Source organism: Sinohyriopsis cumingii, chromosome 6, assembly GCF_028554795.1.
Source record: "Sinohyriopsis cumingii isolate HCF-2022 chromosome 6, ASM2855479v2, whole genome shotgun sequence".
In the NCBI taxonomy this organism is placed as follows: domain Eukaryota; kingdom Metazoa; phylum Mollusca; class Bivalvia; order Unionida; family Unionidae; genus Sinohyriopsis; species Sinohyriopsis cumingii.
The window spans coordinates 120,038,336-120,064,716 of NC_142966.1; the positions used below are offsets into that span (position 1 = coordinate 120,038,336).

The 26,381-nt window shown below is 34.6% G+C and overlaps 1 protein-coding gene across 1 annotated transcript in view; it reads right to left on the reverse strand.

The window, feature by feature from the left end:
• Positions 1-831: 831 nt before the first annotated feature.
• Positions 832-26,381, reverse strand: part of LOC149797838 (uncharacterized) — a 30,070-nt gene continuing 4,520 nt past the window's right edge. Inside the window, exons 2-6 of the mRNA XM_089960810.1 lie at positions 25,395-25,521; positions 20,740-20,831; positions 17,623-17,853; positions 14,046-14,134; positions 832-5,034 (exon numbers count right to left, since the gene is read on the reverse strand). Of these exons, the coding sequence (XP_089816936.1) occupies positions 1,941-5,034; positions 14,046-14,134; positions 17,623-17,853; positions 20,740-20,831; positions 25,395-25,521 (3,633 nt within the window). The 3' untranslated portion in view covers positions 832-1,940. The remainder of the gene's footprint in view (positions 5,035-14,045; positions 14,135-17,622; positions 17,854-20,739; positions 20,832-25,394; positions 25,522-26,381) is intronic.

Here is a 26,381-nt window from a genome sequence, read left to right on the forward strand (position 1 = left end):
AATTGTTAAAACTATGTTAAAAGTCTAAATAACACACACACTCATTCCCTTTGTGTTGAAGAATCTGTAGTCATAGCACAACGATTGACAACTTCATTTTTGTTAAAAATATTGGGTGCTATGGATTTTTTTATATACCATTGGTACTTTTATTTACTCTTCTTCAAAAATGAATGTGTCAGGTTTGGAATTTTGCCAGTTTCTATTTCTAGATTACTGTAAGTCATGTGATCTAGCCATGATGAAGTTGATGGCTTTCACTCAAACCAAATATGGAAACACTTTATCTTTTTACTTTATAAGTGAACTCTGAACTAAAGTTGTTAACTGTGTATGAATTAAGTTGGTAACTGACTGACAATATTGGAATAGCATTACACTACAGTTTGTTCCACAAAGAATCATGAATTTTATCCTTACTGTAACTCTAAATTTTCAGGTCAGCATCATTAAATGTAGCTAAAAGTACTTAATTAGTTTTAAATATATTACATAAAATGAATTAGGTATTTTTAGCTACATTTAATGATGCTGACCTGATAACTTACCGAGTTACAGATAAAGATAAAATTCACAATGCTGTGTGGAATGTACTATCTTATTGTGTTGTAGACTTCTGATGCTCTCCATTATGAAAGCAGCTCCTGTAAAGGTCAGAAATTTTCTTACTCCATGCATTCATGAGATTGGCTGACTAGCAATTGTACTGGTAAAATTTGGTCTTGTACCGATTTTTTCAATCCTTGCTGGTACAGAGTACCGGTAGTTGTGGAAATGGTAGATCAGAGATGGACATTAAAAGTTGCATTTTGTCGACTTAAGCATGTCCACATGTTACTCCAGACCGAAACTTATGCCCAACATAACGAGATTATCAACCTAACAGGAGTCGAGATAAGCAGGCAAAAATCAGCATAACCAAGAAAGATTTTTCTGTGACTGGACCAAAATGCTCAACATATATGGGCTCTTGAAATAACTGATGTCAAGGTAAGTGGGTTTGACTGTATTGTTTAAAATGAAATGCATCTGTAGACGTATATATTTTCTGAAGCAAAAAGCAGTTATCTATTTTATTCAAAACAACTGATGCTACATGAAAATCCTCATATGAATTGACTGAAAAATACATATAAGACTTATTATGTGGGAATGGTGAGGTGACAATGTAACAACAAAATAAGTGCATATAAGTAACGTGTGAACTTGTAGCACCAATAATTCAAACCTGATTTGTGTAGAGAAACTTCAAAGTGATTTGTAGAAATGTGTTCATGGAACACAAATGCCCTTCCTTTACTGCAACCAGATGTACATTCATACCTATGGACATATGGCATAACAAGTAGCAATATAAACCTCTCCAGTGATGATATACATAGGGCTAGCATCTATTACAATAAACAATAGGAAAACTAGAAACATGTACATATGGCATGGATGTCCCTGTCACTATGATGCAAATGAATGGCAAAGTTCTAAATAAGTAGGAATCATAATTCTAACAAATTTGATTTCAATTTCTTAAGTCCTTCAAACATTATTGACCAGAAACTGATGTGTAAAGTTTGAAGAAGAACATGGGCAAACCTCTACAACATTTTGCTGGAAAACAATGACTTAAGAATACTTAATGTCGAGCTGGTTACTAAATTTAGTCTTACCAATGTAAAGCCCAGTACCAAATATTTCAAACCATGAAGGTTTTAAAAATTTCTTAAGCAAATATACAATTGAAGGACAAAGTTTTGTCAAACAGGGACCATAACTAAGTTAAGTTCTATCAGAAAAGGGTGAAAACCAAATTTGATTTCAATCCATGAAATCCTTCAAAAGTTATTGAGGAGAAATGAAAATTGTGTTGGACAGACATAAGTAACACAGTGTACTTTCTTCTTAGATATGGCAAGACCTCAGGAGACAAATTTAGCATAATATTTTCACAATTTCCTTGTGGCTTTGATGGGACTCACAGATACATCAAGATCATCTGAAGAATCAAACAGTCTCTTTTTTGGCTCTGGCAACATCAAAGAATCCATCTGCTTCGAGGAGAAATCTGCACCCGAGGAATTGGAGACATAGCTGAAATGTCCCGTGTGATTAGTCTCCGGAATGCTGTCAAGATACTTCCCTGAGCTACTATAGCCATTTGTGGGTCTGCTATTGGCTGTGGATGCTAGTGTAAAGGGGACACTATTGGATGTGGAGTATTTAGAAGGTTGTGTGGCTGAGGAATAGGTCAAACTGGAGGTCAGTGAGGCCATGGATGAAGGTAAGTAGGATGTTGTGGATGTTGATGATGACGAATATGATGGAACAGTTTGTCGTGATGCTGATGAGATGGGTAGGGAGGAGGATGCATAGCTGTCAAATCCACGACTTGAACCAGTAGATGAGGATGAGGGGCCCAAGGAATGGGAAGCAGGGAAACTGTCTAGCCCAAGGGGTTGGGAGGATGCTGTACTGCCTGTCAAAGATAAAGCATAATTATTAGATCTAGCAGTTGTATTAGATTTAAAATCATTTAATGAAGACTTATCAGAAAATTCAGATTTCATGTTAAAGTCTTTTTCATGGGAATTATACTGATATGTAGAATGTGAGGTAGAATTATCTGAAACGCCAGAAACATACTTTTCAAATTCTGCACTAAGCACTCTAGGTTTTGTTGCAGAAAAATTGATTCCATCAGCACTTAAAGTTCTTGTCCTGATAGCTGAGGAAATGTCTGAGTGACCTGAAGTAAACCCTGAACCAGATTGTTTAGACAATGAAGTGGTGTCGATTTTGGGCTTGGAAGGCAAAGTGGAGGTTAGGGAATCAATTACTTGGGTGTTAGTATACAAAGACGACCTGGACCCTGAGCCAACATGAGGTGTAGGCAAGTGCTGGGTGGAACTAGTGCCAGTGGTAGACATAGAGGTGCCAGATGCAGAAAGCCGAGAAAGTGAACTAGCAGTGTCAAGGGTGCGTGAAGATAGAGGTGGTTTGTGAGTTACATCCCTTTGTCGGGTTTTGGAGTCAATATCAGTAAGAAATGCAGAGGAGGAGGTTAAGCTAGCACCAGAAGGGGGAAGGCTTGAAATATTGCTAGGTGGAAGTGGTAGTTGCTGTTCCCTTGTGTCAAAACCTTTGCCACTACTGCTTCCCAATGAAGACACCGAAGTACCAATATCTGACAGAGATCTCCGCCTGGGAGAGTGAGCAATGTCTTTAGATCCCATACCATCCCCATCTACATTTTGCTTTGCACCAACAAAATCTTCTTTATTCTCACCCGGGTATTTTCCAGCACTGGATCCAGAATAGGAAGGCAAACTGAGTCGTGAGGATTTGTATCCTCCAACGTCATCCAATGAGGAATACCTACTGAGTGAGGAACCAGAGCCTGGTTTAGACAAGAGGAGGTTGTCAACTGAAGGACTTCTTGCCATGCCACTATTAGTTGAGGTGAAGTTGTATTTAGTTTGCATTGATGGTGATGGTGCTCTGTAATTATTGGCACTAGAACTGCTTCCAGATGAACTTTTGTATCGGTTGTCATCTCGTGTGATATCCCGAACAAGATTGTCCAATGATCCTGACCGCAAGTGCCTAGCCCGTGAATATGTATCATAGTCTGTCGAAAACTTTGATTTTGCAATGTCATCTGTTAATTTTAGCCCAGACACAAAGTCTCCATTGCTGTTATACTTAGCACTTCCTGTTGATGCATGAATGCTTGCATCATTTATTTTATATTTAGCACTATCACCTGGGACACCATAGTCAAGGTCTGTAGAAGGCTTGTACTTTGAGCCTTCAGTTGGGGCCTTGTAATCTGCATCTGAAGACTTGGAGTCAAAAAGGTCATCTTCAAAGGATGAAACTTTGTTCACTTTTTTCTCAGCTCTGTTAAGAAGTTTCATGCAGTCTCGAAAATCAGGAGTCATGGAAATGTTCAAGTCATCAAGTTCACTTTCAATAATCTGAGTATCATCCAAGTCATTATTTTTGCTTCCAGTATAGCTTGATTTTTCCTTGGACCTTTTGAAAGGAAGATCAAGGTCACCTGGACCACTCAGTTCACTGTCATCAGCACTGTAACCAGATGACTTTGACTTTGGATAATGAGTATCCAGGTTGTAGTCATGCTGGTTTAATGATGATGTTTTGGATTTCACATAAAAATCATCATCGGCTTTGGAATATCTGTTTGTCTGATGAGAATAGCTATCAGTCAATGTGCTGTCTTTTGAGCGTGAAAGATCTGAAGACAAGTTATCCAAAGAATGTGGCTTTGGCAAATCAAGTGAATCACTAGCATTGGATTCAGGTTTCTTGCTGTTCTTTAAAACTCCTTTTATTGGAGAACTACGTCCATCAGTTGAAGTTTTGTTTGGAACAGGATTGATTGGGCTTGGCATTTCAAGGTCAAATGATGTTGTAGCAATGCCGTCCTTTGGCAGATCAAAAGTCACACGTTTTTTACTGTTACCTCCTTTGGCATCATCTTGGTTCCTATCACTCTTGTAATCACCATGATATCTAAGATCTCTTTCATCATCATCCTCTCTGTGATTATTGTGATAGTACTTTGATTGCTCACCTGAAGAAGTTGTGTTATCCCTGTATCGTGATAGTGTTGAAGGGTGATCCTTCTCCTCTGCTGATATGACATCTCTATATTTTGATGGACTTGATGGCCGCTGAAGATCATCGCTGAACAATTGTCTCTTCGTTGGATGACCTGAACCTACACCATATTCACTAGAAGATACTCTAGACTCTGAGCTTGACCTATAGTCCTTTTGAACTCTAACCTCTGCATCTTCTCGACTAGAATATCTGTCAGCCAGTGTGGTAGAAGATATGGCTGGGACAGAAGAAGAGGAGGTGGAGTATTTGTCTTTGTTCTTAAGATCTTTGAGCTCTTTTTCTATCTCCTCTATGTATGTGTCACTTCTTTCCAATGCTTTGTTCAACTGCTTCAGTTCCTTCTCATAAGACTGAATTTTTGATTCCATTGTGGACACTGTGTATCTGCCAAACCTGCAGGAAATAAACCAATCAATTAGTGTTATCAGGAAATTATGAAATCTGATACACTGTAGCAAATAAAATCTAAATATCACTCACTATAAGGCTGTTCTTGTTATAAGGATGAGTATGGTCATGCATCTTATTTCATTGTTAATAAAATTAAATGTATCATATATTTCATTATGAGGTATAATATGATAGGATATTCTATGGCTCCCATGGAAAATGTTTTCATGCAGGAGTGTGATCTATGAATAAGAAAGGTGATTTTGTAAAGAAACAAAGGTCCATCAAAGGGAAAAGTCCATTGAAGGGACTAACACTCTACTGTCTGAAAAGAATTTCCTTGCATTAAAGATAAGATCATGTCTTCTTTTTAACTGATGTGTGTTTAAACCATCTTTGATATACTTCAGAAATATCACTTCCAAGTTAGCTGCCATAGCAAACATAATGACTGTAAGATCAGCACCATTTTCACTGAGAATAAACTAAACAACATTAAAGCGAGTTTGGTGAAATCCACATCATGATATGACCTTCCATTCAGAAGAATAATTGACAAAATTTTAAATGTATTCATTGTGACAGTCATATTGAAGTCAGATCTGCAATATTTTCATTCAGGGCCAAAAATATATCATAGTGTCATTTTGTGAAAACACAATGTCAATATAACTTTAAATTTTGGTGGAGTAGCAATAACAAAGATATTCAAGATGGCTTCCATGATGATCATACAGGATGTAAAATTGGCACCATTTTCATTTTGACCAACTAGACAGCATATTCAGTCTTTAAATGAAAAGTTCATTTTGATATGACGATCCATTCAAGTACATGTATGATTTTCATTAGAACAAAATTGACAAATGTGTGTAAAGTTCCATGCCAATCCTCTATGTAGCTAAGGTGGAGTAGTGATAACAAACTTGGGCTAAAGGACAGATGGGTGGATGTTTGACGACAGACAGTGGCCCATCTAATGAGCTCTTCTCATCTATGACCAACATAACTAAAATAATACTACAAATGTTCCAACAAATTAATATCAGTATCCAAAACTCTCAGTTGGCCAGAACCGAAAAATATTTTTTGAGTTTTTGTTAAAATTTTATTTTGCTTCATATTCTAACCAGCTATGACCTTATAAAAACTTATGAAGTGCTTTATCAATCCCATGTCTCATTAAAAATCAAAATACCTTGGTTCAGATAAAGGAAACAAAAATATCTTATCACCTCATGTAAAAGTACAACACAAGAAAGACCTTGCATTGTATAAATATTGAGACTAGCTACAGATAGGTGACACTAGCTTTAAACTGAGTGGAACGAGATGTGTCATACAAACCTGTCAAATTAATAGTTTGGGCAAAACATGTTGCTGAGAGTGAACAAAGGTTATACTCATTGAGCGAACTTGAAATTGTGATTTTAAAGAAAAACGTGTTCCTGCAAAGATACCTGTGCTGTATGGAAAGCAAAGCTGTTAAAATACACTGTCATGTGTTATGAGAATATAAAGCAAGTGGTCATACATACATTGATGTGTTATAAGAATATAAAGCAAGCTGTCATACATACATTGATGTTTTATAAGAATATAAAGCAAGCTGTCATACATACATTGATGTGTTATAAGAATATAAAGCAAGCTGTCATACATACATTGATGTGTTATGAGAATATAAAGCAAGCTGTCATACATACATTGATGTTTTATGAAAATATAAAGTAAGCTGTCATACATACATTGATGTATTTTGGGAATATAAAGCAAGCTGTCATAATACATCGATGTGTTTTGGGAATATAAAGCAAGCTGTCATACATACATTGATGTGTTATGAGAATATAAAGCAAGCTGTCATACATACACTGACGTGTTTTGGGAATATAAAGCAAGCTGTCATACATACACTGATGCGTTTTGGGAATATAAAGCAAGCTGTCATACATACATTGATGTGTTTTGGGAATATAAAGCAAGCTGTCATACATACATTGATGTGTTATGAGAATATAAAGCAAGCTGTCATACATACACTGACGTGTTTTGGGAATATAAAGCAAGCTGTCATACATACATTGATGCGTTTTGGGAATATAAAGCAAGCTGTCATACATACATTGATGTGTTTTGGGAATATAAAGCAAGCTGTCATACATACATTTGTGTGTTATGAGAATATAAAGCAAGCTGTCATACATACATTGATGTGTTTTGGGAATATAAAGCAAGCTGTCATACATACATTGATGTGTTATAAGAATATAAAGCAAGCTGTCATACATACATTGATGTGTTATGAGAATATAAAGCAAGCTGTCATACATACACTGACGTGTTTTGGGAATATAAAGCAAGCTGTCATACATACATTGATGTTTTATAAGAATATAAAGCAAGCTGTCATACATACATTGATGTGTTTTGGGAATATAAAGCAAGCTGTCATACATACATTTGTGTGTTATGAGAATATAAAGCAAGCAGTCATACATACATTGATGTGTTTGGGGAATATAAAGCAAGCTGTCATACATACATTGATGTGTTATGAGAATATAAAGCAAGCTGTCATACATACATTGATGTGTTTTGGCAATATAAAGCAAGCAGTCATACATACATTGATGTGTTTGGGGAATATAAAGCAAGCTGTCATACATACATTAATGTGTTATGAGAATATAAAGCAAGCTGTCATATATACATTGATGTTTTATGAAAATATAAAGCAAGCTGTCATATATACATTGATGTATTTTGGGAATATAAAGCAAGCTGTCATAATACATTGATGTGTTTTGGGAATATAAAGCAAGCTGTCATACATACATTTATGTGTTTTGGGAATATAAAGCAAGCTGTCATACATACATTTATGTGTTTTGGGAATATAAAGCAAGCTGTCATACATACATTTATGTGTTTTGGGAATATAAAGCAGTCAAGATTGAGACAGAAGTTTGTGGGAGTGCATGACTCCATAAAGGCATTACAAAGCATCCTGGTTGGTGGAGAGAAGATTCAAAATGTAAGCAGGGAAGCAAAGATATATTGTTGAATTCTGGAACAGTGAATAGAGTTCAATTGTGGCCAAATTTAGCTGCTGTTTGTGAAGAATTCATAAATAGACATATTGGTGACTTATGGATGATACTGTGTAAATTCATGGAGCCGAATAGTCGACTCATATTTGAATCAGGACACAAGTGGGAAAACTGACTTCGATAAGCTCCTACTAGAGTGCATTGATAGAACTAAACAATTAAGGATAGCTGAAAAACTGGATTTAAATCAGTTTCTATTAATTTCATTTCATTTGATATTTTATTATCATCACATGAGGTAATGTTAAGGGAAATGTGCGAGTGCATGCATTATTGGCATTATATATCAGTAAATGAAATATTGTGTATTTTCTGCTGTTTGTCTTCTTTTTTTAGTGAAAGATTATTGCCTGTCCCAAACAATCACCATCCCATATCTTAATATTTGACTAAGGTTAGGGGAGTGCGTGAAGAGAGGCTTGCATTGTGGTGAGGATGGGATGGTATTAAAGTAATGTAATAAAGTAACTATTCTACGAGAAAAATAATTTAATGAAAAATTGATTTTCTCCTTTGAATATGTTCCAGGATGACATCATGGTTAGGAGCATCCTACCTTTAGAATGAGTAACTTTGGAGGAAATAAGATAGGATTCCTCATATGAAGGTTAATCCATTATTGTAACAACTGGAGGCAATGTGGTTTATGTCTGGAAAGATGAGATCTTCTTGCTGCACAAAATTTCTAGGTGAACCCAGTGAATGTTATTTAGGGTGCCTGTCTGGAGGTTGTGCTGATGGTAATTAGATCAGGTAGACACTTGTGCGACTGAGATGGGGCCTACCAGCTCCAGAGCGTATCATTGTGGAGCTGAGTCTCATTGAGAAAAACTTGAGAAGGTTATATATGCATGCCAACTAATGGCCTTGACGATATTTTATTTTACAGTCAAAGGCAAGGCTTGCATGGATTGCTCTTATTTCATGGGTAGAGATCTTTATGAAGTGACTCTGTCTTGGCAATAAATCAGCAAATGCCATGCAGATTACCCACTTCAACCAAGATGAGAGCACTTCAGGGGTTATGTCCTTTTCTTGCACTGATCCTGTAATCAAGAGGCATAGAAAACATGTACAACTGAGATAGCAAGATTGCAGAAACTTCATTTCTAGTTGGATATGGACCTTGTTAAGTTGATGACTTGTACCATCTGAAGGTGGGGAAGATATGCCAGGTTGAGGTGGGTGAGAAAGTCCATAAATAGATGAATGAACAATTGGGATAAATGAAGAATGGACTTTTCCCAATTAATCAGAATAACTAGAAGTAATAAGAGATTGTTCTTTCCTTTTTGACTAGCATTGAACTTAGCATATGTTTCTGGAGGATGTAGTCCAAATGTGCTGCCATGAAAGTAGATGAAGTTGTATGGAAAAGGAAGACAGCACAGTTCAGTAGTTTTGTAAAGACAAAAGGACTTATGTTCAAGTCAAATGGGAGAACCTGAAAGTGGTAATAATTTCCTCAGTATGCAAGCCACAGAAATTTCCATGAGGACGGATGGATTGCAAAAAGGAAAACATACAGCTGTCAGCTCGAGACTTATGGCAAATTCATGTGGATGGATGGAGAGCAGACTAATCTTGCCATTTCTATCTTGAATTTCTGTGGAATTATGAACTGGTTTAGATGAGATCAATGACTGGTCTGGACTTGCCATTGGTCTTTCTGACAAACAAGAAAAAAGCTTGGAGAAAAACCCAAGAGACTGTAGATCCTGAGCAATCTCCACTGCCCACTTCTTGATAAGTACCCTGAGCTCTTGCTGTAAAAGTGTCCTTTGGCAAGTTTCACAGTACTTCCATCATGAATGGTTCGGGAAGGTCAGCAAACCAAGATATGAAGACCCTCTGAGACAATCTGGATCACCCACTTGCCTGGCAGAAAAAGACTGATCCAATGTGGTCTGAAAACAATAGTCTGACAACTATTGGACAGTTTTTCTCTCTGAAGGACATGAGTCAATGTTGAGAGAGTGGAGGCTTGTGGTAGAAAAATGGTTTCCTTCGTCCTTGATATGACGGTCTCTGAGACTGATTTGCAGGTTGTCTTAATGTACAGTTTTGGGATTATGGCTCAATTTTTAGTTGTGTAGTGAATGATTCTGCATCCCCTCATCTCTGGTCAACACCTCTGTGAGGGTCAGTTTGAGCAATTTATAAGGTGATGGGTGTCATGCTGAGAGAATAGGATTAGTTCTTGCACCTCCTTCCTCTGTACTTTTCTCTATCTTGCCACCAATCAGGAGAGGCAATTGAAGGGAGTGGTTGGAAGGGTCAGTGTGATGTGGTTTGGTTTGGTTTGGTTAGAGCGAGGTTATGAGTAAGTATGCATGAGATCAATGTTAGCAAAAGTGGTGAAGGCATTTACCACTGCTTTTTGGGCCACCCTGTTTATTACCTTTGATATTCTAGCCATTGACTTCCAGTTGCATTCACTGTTGGCCTTTTCTGCAAGCCTGAAAAAAGCCAGAGAAACCAAGTCCAACAACAAAGATGTGGCCACTATATTGCAAACAAGTTTTGAAAAGATGCAAAGAATGCCTTTATCTGCTTAGAGTAAGCAGGTGAAGTCAGACTGACCTCAAAGGATGCTGGTAGTTGACTCTCTGAGAAAAAAAAGCTTTGGATTTGCCTGGATCACTGATCTGAGCAGATAGTCTCTCTGCAGTTTTATCTTGATTTTCCCAAACTGAAAGAAGACAGAAACAAAAGCTGACTTCCTCATCACTATTATCAGCTGAGGCCTTGACCCTGTGTGCTAGTGTAGAAGAGGGGGAAGGAGGGGACACATTCTGATTTTGGTGCCACCCAATAATTTTACTCTATTGCTGTCTATACTCAGTCTACTCCATATTAGGATCTGAGCATGAAACATCATTTGGTTTATCACCACACTCAGTGTGCACGTCATATAGATTGGGATCTGAGTATGAAACATCATTTGGTTTATAACCACACTCAGTGTGCATGTCATACAGATTGGGATCTGAGCATGAAACATCATTTGGTTTATCACCACACTCAGTGTGCACGTCATATAGATTGGGATCTGAGTATGAAACATCATTTGGTTTATCACCACACTCAGTGTGCACGTCATACAGATTGGGATCTGAGCATGAAACATCATTTGGTTTATCACCACACTCAGTGTGCACGTCATATAGATTGGGATCTGAGTATGAAACATCATTTGGTTTATAACCACACTCAGTGTGCACGTAATACAGGTTGGGATCGATATCCCGATAATACTTTCCTGAAAGCACAGACAAGGCATGGCAATTAGCTCAAAGTAAATGGCTAGCTGTATCTGCAGGATGTAGTTGTTGAATTGGTATGGACAACTTGATGTAGCTGTTGAACTGGTATGGACAACTTGATGTAGTTGTTGAATTGGTGTGGACAATTTGTTAAAATCAGAGTCAGCCAGCATGGATGTTGAGGATATTGACAGAAGTGTAAACAGCTGTACTACCAGGGCATTGATCACGTTAGGCAGATGGATAGATCTATTAGTAAGATCTCCAGCAATTTTAATGTTCCACGACTCTACTGGATGAAGCATAGGACAATATGCAACAGAAGAAATCTAGTTAATGAACAATGTGAATCTAGAACCAGATAGCTGGATGGTACAGTTGGCAGTTATATGGCATCAAAATGATGTGCAGCTAGATGGCACATCATTCAAGTCATTAATAAACCTCATGCATCTGGACTCACAGGCCCAGATATAGTTTGACTTATACCTATTGGGCTGCCTATAGATTTTGGAGAAACTAGCCCAAAGTTCTTAAGTTGTTGACTAAAACAGAAGAAGGAAGAACAGGGAAAAATAGGACAGAAATTATCAACTCATTCATTGCTTGCTGTACCAAACAATGCACTGTAGCTCCAGAGCAGTGTAGACAGTAGAGAAGGAGTGATAACTTTCTCCAATTCACCAGATGTAATAGTAGCAGTAGATAACATACACTGTATCTTCATTGGGGAAGGGCCCAATGACATCCTCCCAAAGGTGGCCATGGACTCAGTATTAGCATCAATGCTCAAAACATTAGTAATCTAAGTCCTTGATTTCCAAGTCACTTGCTGGATTTTGCAGTTTTCCTTAGTACTGTTGACCATGTATTCTCTGATCAATTGGTGCACATGCTGCAAGTACCTGATCATGTAAACATTGTACAGGCACGACAAAAGTCGAAAGAATTTTTGCTGGTTTTACATTTCTTGCATATAACACTAGAAAGAAAAAACAAGGCCCATATAGGTGAAAAATTCACATTATTATGGTCAAGATTAAAAGCATAATATATACACTACCAGTAGAATAATCCTTAATACAGCCAAAAAGAACAAAATCTTCAATGGATGGGATGAAATTTTGCACAAATTTCCAACTGAGTTCGGAAGGCAATGTGAACTGTGTCAGCTTAAAACTAGCATCACTATGGCAACAGGAAGTAATAAGCTAGAGTTATTGCCCTTATTTATAAAATAAAGATAGAAAAGGAATATTTGTCTATTGGGAGAACTGGATTCAGGAGATAGTGGTGCTTATATTCCTAATGTTAATGTAATTGGGGAACATATTTGAATATTTGAAGAAGAAACTAGTAGGCCTGTACCAAATGTTTGCCTCGTATTCGCTTTAACCCCGATTAGTTTAATAAATGAGGTATTTGTATTTAGCCGAACAGTACAAATATTAACATTATGTCAACCTACATGAACGTCAGACTCCTTGTAATCATTGTAATCAGAAATGATTACCTAAGTTTGTATCAACAACCAACTGAACAAATTTCTGAGGGATATTGATCCAGTGTCATGATGGTAGATCGATGCAAGGTTTTCTTTACTCTGTTCTTGTGCCCAACATTATCTAGCAGCACCTCCAACAAATGTACCAAGTGAACATCTATTCAACACTGCCAGGAAAACCTTGTCAGAAAACAGATGTTGTCTATTGGCAGACACTGTCAAGAGACTTTTATATATAAAGCTAATGCATTCTTCATGCAGCAGTAACTGCTGGACTGATTTTCACAATTTGAATCTTGCTGTTCATCGGTTAACTGTAGCACTTTGATATTTTGGCAATACCATAGTTACCTTAAACCTTCAGGTGTTCATTGTTAGTTACTTTATAATTAATTAAAATTTCATTAAACCTGCTGAAAACATTGTTTTATTTTGGAGCATTCAGTCACTATTTGTATTAATTGGACAAATAGTTTTGGGCCTCTATATGTATTCAGCTGAATGTTTAAAACCACCATTTGGTACAGCCCTAGAAACTTCATATCTTGCAAGAAAAATTTGTCAAAACATACAAAATCATTGTTTTTATTGCTTTTGTTAATTATTCGATAATCAAGACAGAGTCATAAGGTCTTAAACCATGGAAGCTGTCGAGTCCCTGTTTTTTCTCACATCTTCTTGGGTGTAAGAAATGTTTTCAGTTCTAGTAAAGACTTTGAAAATAATGTCCAGGAGAATATTTCTAAACAAAACAAATAGCTCAACATTAAAGACTGAAAAACTAAGCCAAATTCTGAACATTTAAAACTGACAGTCCAGGAACAGAATCCTGAGGCCCTTCAAGTAGGGAGCCTTGTAAGTGAGAGCTTTCATTATCAATGATTATCTTTAAATCTGGAAACTTAATCATACTTTATGTAACTGCATTGCTTAAAAAAGGGATAAATAAAGGCAAGACTATGTTGCATCCATTTCAGCTAAGGGACCTTGATCTGTGTTATGATATACCCAAAATAAGTTATAATGTACCCACAATGACTTGAAAATAAAACTTTAACACAGCATTTTCAGAAAAGTGATTCCTGTATCATGCAATCGGCTAAATTCAATCTCAACAAAAAAAGAGAATACCTTTGTGGAGATCTATTGGCAATTTCATTTCGTAGATTCTGGTTTTCCCTGTTAAGTGTCTGATTTTCATCTTTCAGATTGTTATTTTCCTAAAATTAAAAATCAAAGGTCCATAGTAAGAAGGCAATATACAAAGGGTTTTAATACAAAATGTTACATGCCACCCAACTCCCATTAAGTACTAATCAGTGGTAACACTTTTTGATAATGACAGTACCATATATACTTGCTTATGAAATGAGTCCAACTTCAAACTGTGCATACCTAGATCTGCAACCTCATAAAGCATCAGCAGATCTGGGTCTGTGCAGTTTGTTAAGAATAATCAGTAGAACAAACAACATAGACCCTGACCTGCAGGCACAATATGCTACAACAGATCAGGATCTTTGTTGTCTGCAGTCTAACTGAACTTATAAGTGAGTATAGATGGTACTGTGCCCAACAGAAAAGGAGATAAATGTTTACCCTATGTTTCACAGATAATAAAATAAATATATACATTATCACAGTAATGTGATCTCATTGCTATATCATGACAATATGACATGATCTAGCAACGAAGATCAAATTACTATGATACTGATGTTTTTGTTATATACCTATCAATTTTTTGACAAATTAATAAAATCCCAAAATGTAACTTAACAAAAGAAATTGTTTAAGACTTTAACCTTTTTTATATGATCTTCAGCTTAACTCATAAAATGAATTTCATTTTTTTGAACAACTGATATGTGAATGAATGTCAGTTTTATGAATGAAACATATATATCAACAGTCACTCATTTTCACTATCATCACTGTTGATAAGAGCTGACCCATATATGTGACTTAAATCTATTGTGCAGTTGTCAGATTCTGCATCATGGAAGGTATCACCAGCTGAATAATTATGAAAGTTTATATCTGAGATTTGGTTGGTAGCAATCTAATTATTTCTGGCAGGACATTGTAAAAGGTCTGAATGGGGAAATGGCATGGGAATTACATCATTACATCATTATTTTGACAATGGGGAAATGGCTTGGGAATTACATCATTATTTTGACAATGGGAAAATGGCATGGGAAATACAGCATTATTTCAACAATAATTTACAGCAGGATTGAACACATTGTTGGAATCTGATGATAGAGATTTGTTAAAGAGAATGCTACTCATTTCCATTTGCATGTCAATATCAGGCTATGACAGTTATTCATGTATGTTTGTTTGTAACCAGGAAACCTCAAAATGAAATTAGATCTAGCAACATTTGAGAGTATGGTAATACAGGATGACAAAATGAAGCATCATGTTTCTACTTTTTGAATTTAACAGTAAAATCTGGCCAAATATTGGGTGGAAAATTTATATATTAATTAAAACAATTGCAGCAATGCAGTGCTATCATTATTATAAGTCCCAGACATTTATGTTTCTGTAAGGAAGAGAGCATTTAACTATTTTGGTATATTCATATTACTCTCTCTCTCTGTCTCTCAGAAACTTTTTATATTTTATTACGGTGTATACCTACCAATTATCTATCATTATGTGAATCAAAGGAATATTGATATTGTTTAAACTATATACTGTAATATCATTTATTAACATGGATCTCAAGTTATCTTAGCATTTCAATATAACTTAAAATAATACTTTTGTTTGTCAAGTCTGTATATATGTAGCTGTTTAATTTCATGGAATAACTTGTACAAATACTTCATACAGAGAATACAAAAGAATAATACTATGACGACAACAATCAACAGTCGCTTCAATGGCTAAAACAATACTACCAACTTAATGAGCATAAATCAAACATACTTCAAGATCAGTCAGTTTTACTAAACATAAAATGGAGCCAAAGCACAGCCATCAATATTAAGCTAATCTACATGTGCATAATCTCTTTCTTAAAATTAAAACATCCAATAAAACTCTACCATCAATTACTTTCTGAGGACTATGGCGTTAACATTTCTGAACCTGCTTAAGTCAACAATTTTAAATACAACTGCATATACTAGTAGACTAGATTGAAAATCAGTTAAGTGTGAGCTCTGGTTGAACGCTGCTATGCCTGCTGCAGTGTTGTTTTTGAGTGCTTTCAGGATCTTTGAGATTTCTGTCTTGATGGAGGGGTTTGTATTGACTCAAAGAAGTTCATCTACTGTTGGCAAGTCAGACATTCTGATGTTGACATACTGTTGAGGATTTCTTTGAAATATTCAGTCCATCATCGTCTTTGTTTCTTCTAATTGATGAGACTAGTTAATTTGTCTCTGTTATCTGTCACGGGTTTCTTGTTTTACCTGAAAGTGTGCATGTGATGTCATATAGTCCTTTCATATATAGCTTTCTTGCTGTTGTCTTTGCCTCTGTGATCAGGTTATTTATGTATTTCTTTTTGTCATTCTTGACTTATTTGTTAAGATGACCATACAGGGGTCTGTATTCCTGTTTCTTCCGTTCATATGTGCATTGATTAATCTGCTGTTTCATTGTTTTACGATGGTTAACAACTGACCAGGTCTCTGGTGTCAGCCATTCTTTGCATCTTCTTCATCTCTTGCCTAGGATTGTGCTAAACAAATTCTGCTACAGCTCTCTTAGTTTGTTTCAGTGGTTGTAAATGAATTTCTCTGTCATGTTCCTGAGTGCTGTGCATCTATTACTAACTTGGCATCTGTATCAAATTGTGCACAATAAACTCTGTATATGGCCTATTGCACCTCTCTTTATAGCTCCTGGGTTTCATTCTGAATGAACCCACTACTAGGTGGTGTGTAGATGCTTTATCTGATACTCTTTTAACAAGTACATCTAGTCTCCCCCACTTGTGGTCAACAGTCAGTTTGATTTTCTACTTTCTCATCTTATGAAATCCATGTTGCTTTGTGGATTGCTTTGTTTGGAAAAACTGTGCCTGCAATGACAATGTCACTGAAGGCATAGAAGCTGATAAAAAGTTATCTAGTTTCATTCATAGTTCCCTTGATCATTTCTTTCCTGTGTTTATTTGCTGACCAACTTTGGCATTAGCATTTCTGCTTGTATTGTTTAAATATTACCTTCAGTCTAAAAGTACACAATATACCTTAATTAGCTTTTCAGAGGCACCACAATCAAGAATAACCTATAGCTACCTTTGGTACTAATATTAACTGATGATTATGATGATACACTATGCATGTGTGTGTGATTAAGATTTTTAATGCCTAACACTGGGGTATCATGCCGCAGCTATGTAGCATGATGTCCGACCCAGTCACAATATCCTGACACCAGGCTGACTAGTCCTAACACTAACCTCTAAATGTTGTGTGCCTAGTGCGGTAGCTGTCAGTATCAATTTTTATGAGTCTTTGGTATGACTTGGTTGGAGTTCGAACACATGACTCCTTGCACTGAGGCAGATGCTCTAACAACTTGGCCACGGGAGCGGTCATACACTTTGTAGTTTCTATCAATTAATGTACACATTACAGAGCAGGTTGTTATAATATTTGTTCTATTCAAATCTGCCAACTTAGTATATAGTTTTCAACAATACCATAGTTAATAATATAGACAAACTATAAAGACTTACTCTTTTCACTCTGCTCAACTCTGCCTTCACCTTTTCAGAGATTTTTGCAGCATCCTGTAATTTCTTGGTCAGAAGGAGTAACCCAACTGTGTCCTGAGTTTTGGCTACAGATTTCTCTCCCTTGGCAGCTGAAGATTTGCTGCTACTGGCCAAATCTGGGTTTTGCTGCTTCAGAATTTGGTTCTCTGTCTTTAAGAGATGGATCTCTGTCTGCAGTCTCTCAAGCTCATTCTAAATAGTTATTGGATTTGTAAAAGTAATATTCATGTAACTTTAAACACATCAGCACCATTATACTATTTTGCAGAGACAGTGTACTATTTTGTAGCTATTATCTTAATTGAAAATTTTTTAACTGTCCAATTTTACAAATGTATAATAATTAATCATATAACATAAAGTTTATCTGCCTCTAACACACATGGGTTTGGTAAAACCTAAAAGAAAATGTGACAAATAAAGTAAAGGTTTTCATTGTTTGCTTTCTTAGAAATTGTCAATTTGACTAATTTTGATGGCTGAAATGTTTAATTTATCAGAAACGTTTTGATACATCAACCAGTAAGAGGCCAAGTGAATCCACTTTTTAATACTATGTAAATGGATAAGTATTGACATTCCATTTACTCCCCCATTGGGATGAACCCTTCAAAACAAGAATAATGATTTGTCAGCACATCAACATATAGCAGCAGTATCTTTCATCTTTGACCTGACTCAGAATGCCTATCATCTAGAGGTCTGGTGAAAAAATGGGTACTCGTTGCATAGCATCTGACAGCTGCTTTGTTTGGCTAAAATTAGCTAAAGAAATATGGCAAATACAAAGAATCCAACTAATCACGGTTGTTGTTGCAGACTAAACTGGTTTGTAGGGTAATGGCTAAACAAAAATCCCACATGGAAAGTTTACATTTAACACTTTAGATGCAGTCTCAATAAAATATCATGAATTTAGTTGTAATGTGAACCATAATGATACAAGTTCAGATTAAGCAAAAAATATGTTTCTGCTCAGATATGTCCAGCTTTTAGAAAAGTGATGGTCAGCAAGGCACCAAGTCCAATAAATCGGCACTCCCACCCACCTCAAATGTATTGGTACTCATGGTTGATAAACCACCCATCAATACCAATATAGGTTTTGGATTTTATTTACTGGACTAAAGACACATCAAAAACAAAAATTGTTATGACATTTTTTGTACTGATCTTGAACAATTTTATAAGTAGGTACACATGTATGGCACTTTCCATGAGAAGACTGATGCTTAGTTGCAATAATATTAGGACTACCTACATATATATATATATATATATATATATATATATATATATATATATATATATATATATATGCATGCAGAACATAACCAATAATATATATATAGTGAAGGAAGTAGCTCTTGCTTTGGGTTCTCCACAGATTTTTCTGAATTTGCATCACATTAAGTCAGTCTGTACACTGCTGTCCATGACCAATGTTGTCTAAACATTTTCCCTATTAGTGACAGTCATTTAGTCTATTTTAATATTTTAAAAACACACAACTGTCAGTTAATTAAACCACTGAATTTCAGTTATTACCTTCGAACCATGATCAACAAGAAAAAAAGAAACAAAATACACTGTTCAGCATGAAAAAGAAACAGTAGAATGATTATGCTTCTCTGTTTTTATCACAGTATCACTGCATAGTAAGAACTGCTGAACATAATGTCTTCTAAAATAAATTTTCAAAGGAAAAATTTGGTTATTTTAGTTGTACATGACTATCATTGCCCAAAATCCTTATTATATGTATCACTTCTTAAACAGGACAAAAATATATAGGAAAATAGGAGAAAAAAAAAAACGTTATAAATGCTGTGATATGTTAATAATAATCCAATAATTATTGTTAATTTTTAATAAAAAAATCTGTTTTATGTAAATATCACTCTTGTAGTAAATAAAAAAATACATTTTAATTCTTGCTTTCTTTAGACCTAAGCATAAGCAGATCCATATAACTGTTCTCACTGTAAGCTTCAAAATTACGGGAAATCAAAACATACTGGCTTCAAATTCCTTGATACATTTTATTCTGTGATATTAATATGACAGTGACTGGAACATATCTTATTGTTGATTATTCTAAATGTATTCTCTACATGTAGCACACAATCTGATTAAAAAAGATTTGTGGCCTTATCCAAAGGAAAAAATTATAGATTACTGGCAGTGTGTTCTTGACAGCTCATAATCAACAGCCAAAAGTGATTGCTAACTCTTTCATTTATAAATTGTCACAGAAGCATGTACAGTTGTCATTTTAATTAGGATTATTGCATGGAGAACATAAATGGCAACTAGGGTTTGTACAAATTCATAGAAGTATTGCTAATCAAATCAAAGGTTGTCATGGTATTTTAGTATTGTCACTTTCTGGGAATAATCATGTGTGACCTGAAGACCAATAAAGACCTATGTATAATGCAGCTTACTCCTAGTCACAGTCTTAGGACAAATGAATAAAGTACTGACTCAATAATGGGTCACCTATGTACCAAAGTCAATACATTGGAAACATTTTCCAACCATGTGCTTGTTATCAGACATGCAAGAGATTTTGTATATTAAAACATTTATTTTCTCCCAAATCAGGGTTTGCATTATTTGAAAAATAATGAACAAAAATATATATTTTAAATGAAACTGTAACTATTAATGTTGGTGCATTTTCTTTTCTTGGATTGAAATAACAAGCTTCAAGATGATGAACGAATTCCATGGATCAATATCCCAGACTATTAATTTTCAAACACTGGCAAATGAAATTTTCCAAGTTGCTAGTCTGAGACATATGCTTTTTCCTATATGAAAATAGCTGGCAAGAGCTATTTTCATGCCATGTCTAAATGCACACTAGTGGCAACTAACTGGTGCAATGTCAAGCTAGGTTAAAGATGACCTTTGAAATAACAAATGTTGATACTATGTCAATATCAATGCATTTTTGGTGTACTAACAGTTTCTAATCTGTCAAGCATCTTTAAATTTATAGCAATGTGATATATTTTATGATTTCACTGTGTTATAGAAGTATTTAAAAAGACTGACAAAAATGTGACTTACTTCATAATCTTTATACAACAGTTCAAACCTGGCCTTTCTAAGCTCTGGATTGGTCAGCTTTTCAGTATCATCTTCAATTTGTGAAAGACCTCCTAAAAAAGAAAGGTTTTAAAAAGCTGTAAACTATGAGGCCAGAAAAGTGGCCATTTCAATAATTATGGTCATAAAATGTATTCTAGTTATATTATTTGGCTAAAATTCCTAAAAAATTGATAGTTCTTTAAATAAAACATTTTGTATTCATTCTAAACAAAAACCACAAATTCATAAAGCAACTGTCTCTCTATAATGAACCACTAACAGGGATGTCCACTGCAGACTTTGCAAACATTTTGAAGACTAAGTTTTAGCTGCCATAAAACACCACTATCTGCAAAAGGATTACATGCTTTACACAAACCATGGGAGTTGTTTTACAAGGAATTTAAATGCTTTATACAAACCATGGGAATTGTTTTACTAGGAATTTAAATGCTTTATACAAACCATGGGAATTGTTTTACAAGGAATTTAATTACTTTACATAAACCATGGGAGTTGTTTTACAAGGAATTTAAATGCTTTATACAAACCATGGGAATTGTTTTACTAGGAATTTAAATGCTTTATACAAACCATGGGAATTGTTTTACAAGGAATTTAAATGCTTTACATAAACCATGGGAATTGTTTTACAAGGAATTTAATTACTTTACATAAACCATGGGAGTTGTTTTACAAGGAATTTAAATGCTTTATACAAACCATGGGAGTTGTTTTACATGGAATTCAAATGCTTTACATAAACCATGTTGTTTTACAAGGAATTTAAATGCTTTATACAAACCATGGGAGTTGTTTTACAAGGAATTTAAATGCTTTACATAAACCATGGGAGTTGTTTTACAAGGAATTTAAATGCTTTATACAAACCATGGGAGTTGTTTTACAAGGAATTTAAATGCTTTATACAAACCATGGGAGTTGTTTTACAAGGAATTTAAATGCTTTATACAAACCACGGGAGTTGTTTTACTAGGAATTTAAATGCTTTATACAAACCATGGGAATTGTTTTACTAGGAATTTAAATGCTTTATACAAACCATGGGAATTGTTTTACAAGGAATTTAAATGCTTTACATAAACCATGGGAGTTGTTTTACAAGGAATTTAATTACTTTACATAAACCATGGGAGTTGTTTTACAAGGAATTTAAATGCTTTATACAAACCATGGGAGTTGTTTTACAAGGAATTTAAATGCTTTACACAAACCATGGGAGTTGTTTTACAAGGAATTTAAATGCTTTATACAAACCATGGGAGTTGTTTTACAAGGAATTTAAATGCTTTATACAAACCATGGTGAGTTGTATTACAAGGAATTTAAATGCTTTATACAAACCATGGAAGTTGTTTGACAAGGAATTTAAATGCTTTATACAAACCATGGAAGTTGTTTGACAAGGAACTTTGCCTTTTGGAAATTGAACTGATGCCATATTTTAATTTGCTTACTATCAATGTGGTGGATTGTGTGATAAACCAAAATTTATCTGATTTTATTTATAATTTTGGACAAATCACAAATAATTTTTTTAAAATAAATGTAATAAATTATATATTTTATTCAGTTCCAATGTTTTGTAATGTCAAGTAAACTGAATGAGTAAGGTTTTTTAAAAGTAAAATTCATGGCTTTTAAAAAAAAAAGTTAGATAACTTGTCAATAAGATTTCAAGGCAATTTCCTAAATTCAAGCATTCTTAATGAATGGTATAGAAACTTACCTTTATTTATTCACTAAATTAAAATTAGTATTTTTAGACATTTACAGTACTCCAGGCGTCCCTTTGACCCATACTCCCACCCCTGTTTTAATGTGTTAGATTCCATATTTGACCTGAAACCCTATGCATCAGTTCGATACTTGAACATCTTGCTTAAGTGTCCAACATTATAAAAAGTACCATATTAAACATAACCTACAACCAAACCCATGCATATGCCTTTATCACTAATCAATTAGCATTGTTTTCATTCGAAGCTGTAAGAGTCATCTGGGATTGTCTTATAAATGACACAGATGTCAACTTTGGTTTATCTTTTAAAATTATAAATTGATTGTTTGAGTTAAACTGATTGCAAACATGGGAATTTAACACCATTTTATACAACAGTGAATCTGTTGTGATGACTATAAAGAAAAAGTATCAGACAGAAATTAAAGATAACTGAAAGCAGTAACATATTTTCTTTTAATGACACTATAATATCAATGAAAAACATATTGTAATTATTGATTTCTGGTATAAAAGTTAATTGATATTTGATAATTTCTGATGTTACTGTTACACAGTGTACAACGTTCTATATTACTGATTGTATAACATCGTGTTGTAACAAATTTTATTTTCAAATTTAAATACTACATATAAATACAGTGGTCCAGAAGAATATGTTTAAAAGTCAGTGTAAGACTGACTCGGATTGTGAAAAGGAACATGTCAAGATCACTGAATAATGCACACATAAACCAAGTCAAGATCACTGAATAAAGCACACATAAACCAAGTCAAGATCACTGAATAATGCACACATAAACCAAGTCAAGATCACTGAATAATGCACACATAAACCAAGTCAAGATCATTGAATAATGCACACATAAACCAAGATCACTGAATAATGCACACATAAACCAAGTCAAGACCACTGAATAATACACACATAAACCAAGTCAAGATCACTGAATAATGCACACATAAACCAAGTCAAGATCACTGAATAATGCACACATAAACCAAGTCAAGATCATTGAATAATGCACACATAAACCAAGTCAAGATCACTGAATAATGCACACATAAACCAAGTCAGGATCACTGAATAATGCACACATAAACCAAGTCAAGATCACTGAATAATGCACACATAAACCAAGTCAAGATCACTGAATAATGCACACATAAACCAAGTCAAGATCACTGAATAATGCACACATAAACCAAGTCAAGATCATTGAATAATGCACACATAAACCAAGTCAAGATCCGTGAATAATGCACACATAAACCAAGTCAAGATCACTGAATAATGCACACATAAACAAAGTCAAGATCAATGAATAAAGCACACATAAACCAAGTCATGATCACTGAATAATGCACACATAAACCAAGTCAAGATCACTGAATAATGCACACATAAACCAAGTCAAGATCACTGAATAATGCACACATAAACCAAGTCAAGATCACTGAATAATGCACACATAAACCAAGTCAAGATCACTGAATAATGCACACATAAACCAAGTCAAGATCATTGAATAATGCACACATAAACCAAGTCAAGATCACTGAATAATGCACACATAAACCAAGTCAAGATCACTGAATAATGCACACATAAACAAAGTCAAGATCAATGAATAAAGCACACATAAACCATGTCATGATCACTGAATAATGCACACATAAACCAAGTCAAGATCACTGAATAAAGCACACATAAACCAAGTCAAGATCACTGAATAATGCACACATAAACCAAGTCAAGATCACTGAATAATGCACAAGAGTCTGCAAATGAGTGACTTCATTATGAAAAACAGTTTCAAAACAATCTGAATTACAAAAACTGTGGAGGAAGTAATTCATTTTTTGAAGTAACCAACACTTTCCTACAGTAATTTATAAATATTGCATTTCAGTGTAATATGTAATATTCAAATTTCCTTTTGTCTCATTTTGATATTTTATGTTATCACTGTCTTATTTGTTTTTTTAAACAAGACCCTTTGATGCTTTCCCTGTTTGACAATAAAGGTAAATGAATTTTAGAAGTGTTTTCTTTCTCTACGATATTCTTAGGACCTTCATGTTTCAGATTTCAACTCCTAATCTTCAAAATTTGGGTACTTCATCCTAAGCGTCAATGACACTTCAGTGTCAAATCCTAAAGCAAATCCTAGTATTTGGATATTGGCAGAAAAAGTCATGTTATGTCAAAATTAACAACTTCAAAATATAACTAAATCTGTGTTTATAAAATATTGAAAAATTGCTAAACTGGCATGAAAATCTAATCAGGTCATCTATATACAAATATATCTACCAAATTTCAAGGTTGAATGAGCTTACTGGGTGTTCAAAATTGTTTTTAACAACATTAAAATATTGTAGTATTGGCTTAAAAGTTATTAGTAATTTTATTTGCCTATGTAGAGTGCTTTTTTTTCCACAAATCTGCCATAAAATTTCTTGGAATGAAATATGGATATATGGACTAACTAAGGGTTATGACCAAATCAAGATGTTCACACTGCAAGCAGAAAAGACGTACAAAACATAAAAATACTTTAAACACAATGGGTCACTAAAGGGTGCAGTTTGACATAAATCTAGGGTGTACCAAATATAATCACAGCTAATAAAACCAAAGTTTGCATGTATGATAAAAACACTAAATATTAGCATAAATTATGAATCAACACAGCAAATTTTTATTGGACAAGTGAAAAGTTTGCTTGCCAAGAAAACTTAGTTTTTACTGAAAAGAACTTTATACAGCATGAAAAATGTTTTAAAGTTTTTTGGTGCAAATTCATGTAAATATTGATTCTGGGCAAGTAGAACAGTGTTAAAATTTTTGGATCTGTTTGTGCCTTACCAACAATCTGCTTTGGAGCTGTAATAGATACTCTACAAGCAGGGCAGTGCTTATTGCGTAGTAACCACACATCCAAGCACTGGGAACAAAACACGTGGTTGTTTGGACACAAAACTGGCTGTTTAACCTGGAAAGTTAAAAATGAAATTACTCTTCTAACAGTAAGAGAAATTGTCAAAGTAAAAGAAAGAAAATCTTTTTGTGCATGGAGCCTCTAAAATTATCTTGTCATAAACATCTTCATTTTGAGCAAGTTGGAATTTTTTCTGCCACAATTATGTATTAAATATTTGGTTTACACAGATAAAATACTCCCATAAACATCAATAAGACTTTTAGAATGTTTTTTACATGCTTGAACACCATATAAATTTATATCAACAAGAATAAAGGTACCAGTAATATTTTCTTTGAAAATATACATCTTCTGACAATGGTATGTTTACAACATGGTGGGAAAACAAATGTATGGTGTAAAAGCAAGATTTGTTTGTGTTTGTAAATAGCTTTGGGCATTTGTTTTGCAGCAAGTTTGTTCAGCAAAGTGTCACATCAGCAAGTTTGTTCAGCAAAGTGTCACATCAGCAACTTGGTTCAGCAAAGTGTCACATCAACAAGTTTGTGGACTGACTGTTGCAATTTTGCCATTTGGCAGGAAGTAAAACTGCTGCATCATCAATTCAGTAACTTGTCACACACCTGTCAGTTCATGAATCATAATATTCATAATTTATTTCATATCCGAAATATTAAGCGTAAAAATAAAATGACATATCACAATTAAAATAATCATTCCAATTTCAATGTGATGACACAAGAAAAACAATGCATGACAATTCTGAAATTATTCCCATTTCACAATAATTAGTATGTGCTGGAAAACTGTACTATGGGATAATTTAAGGACCATTATGATATCTAGGACAATGGTGAATTTTGATCAATGTACATGAATGTTGTTGTTGTTGTTGTAGGGTTTAATGCCAT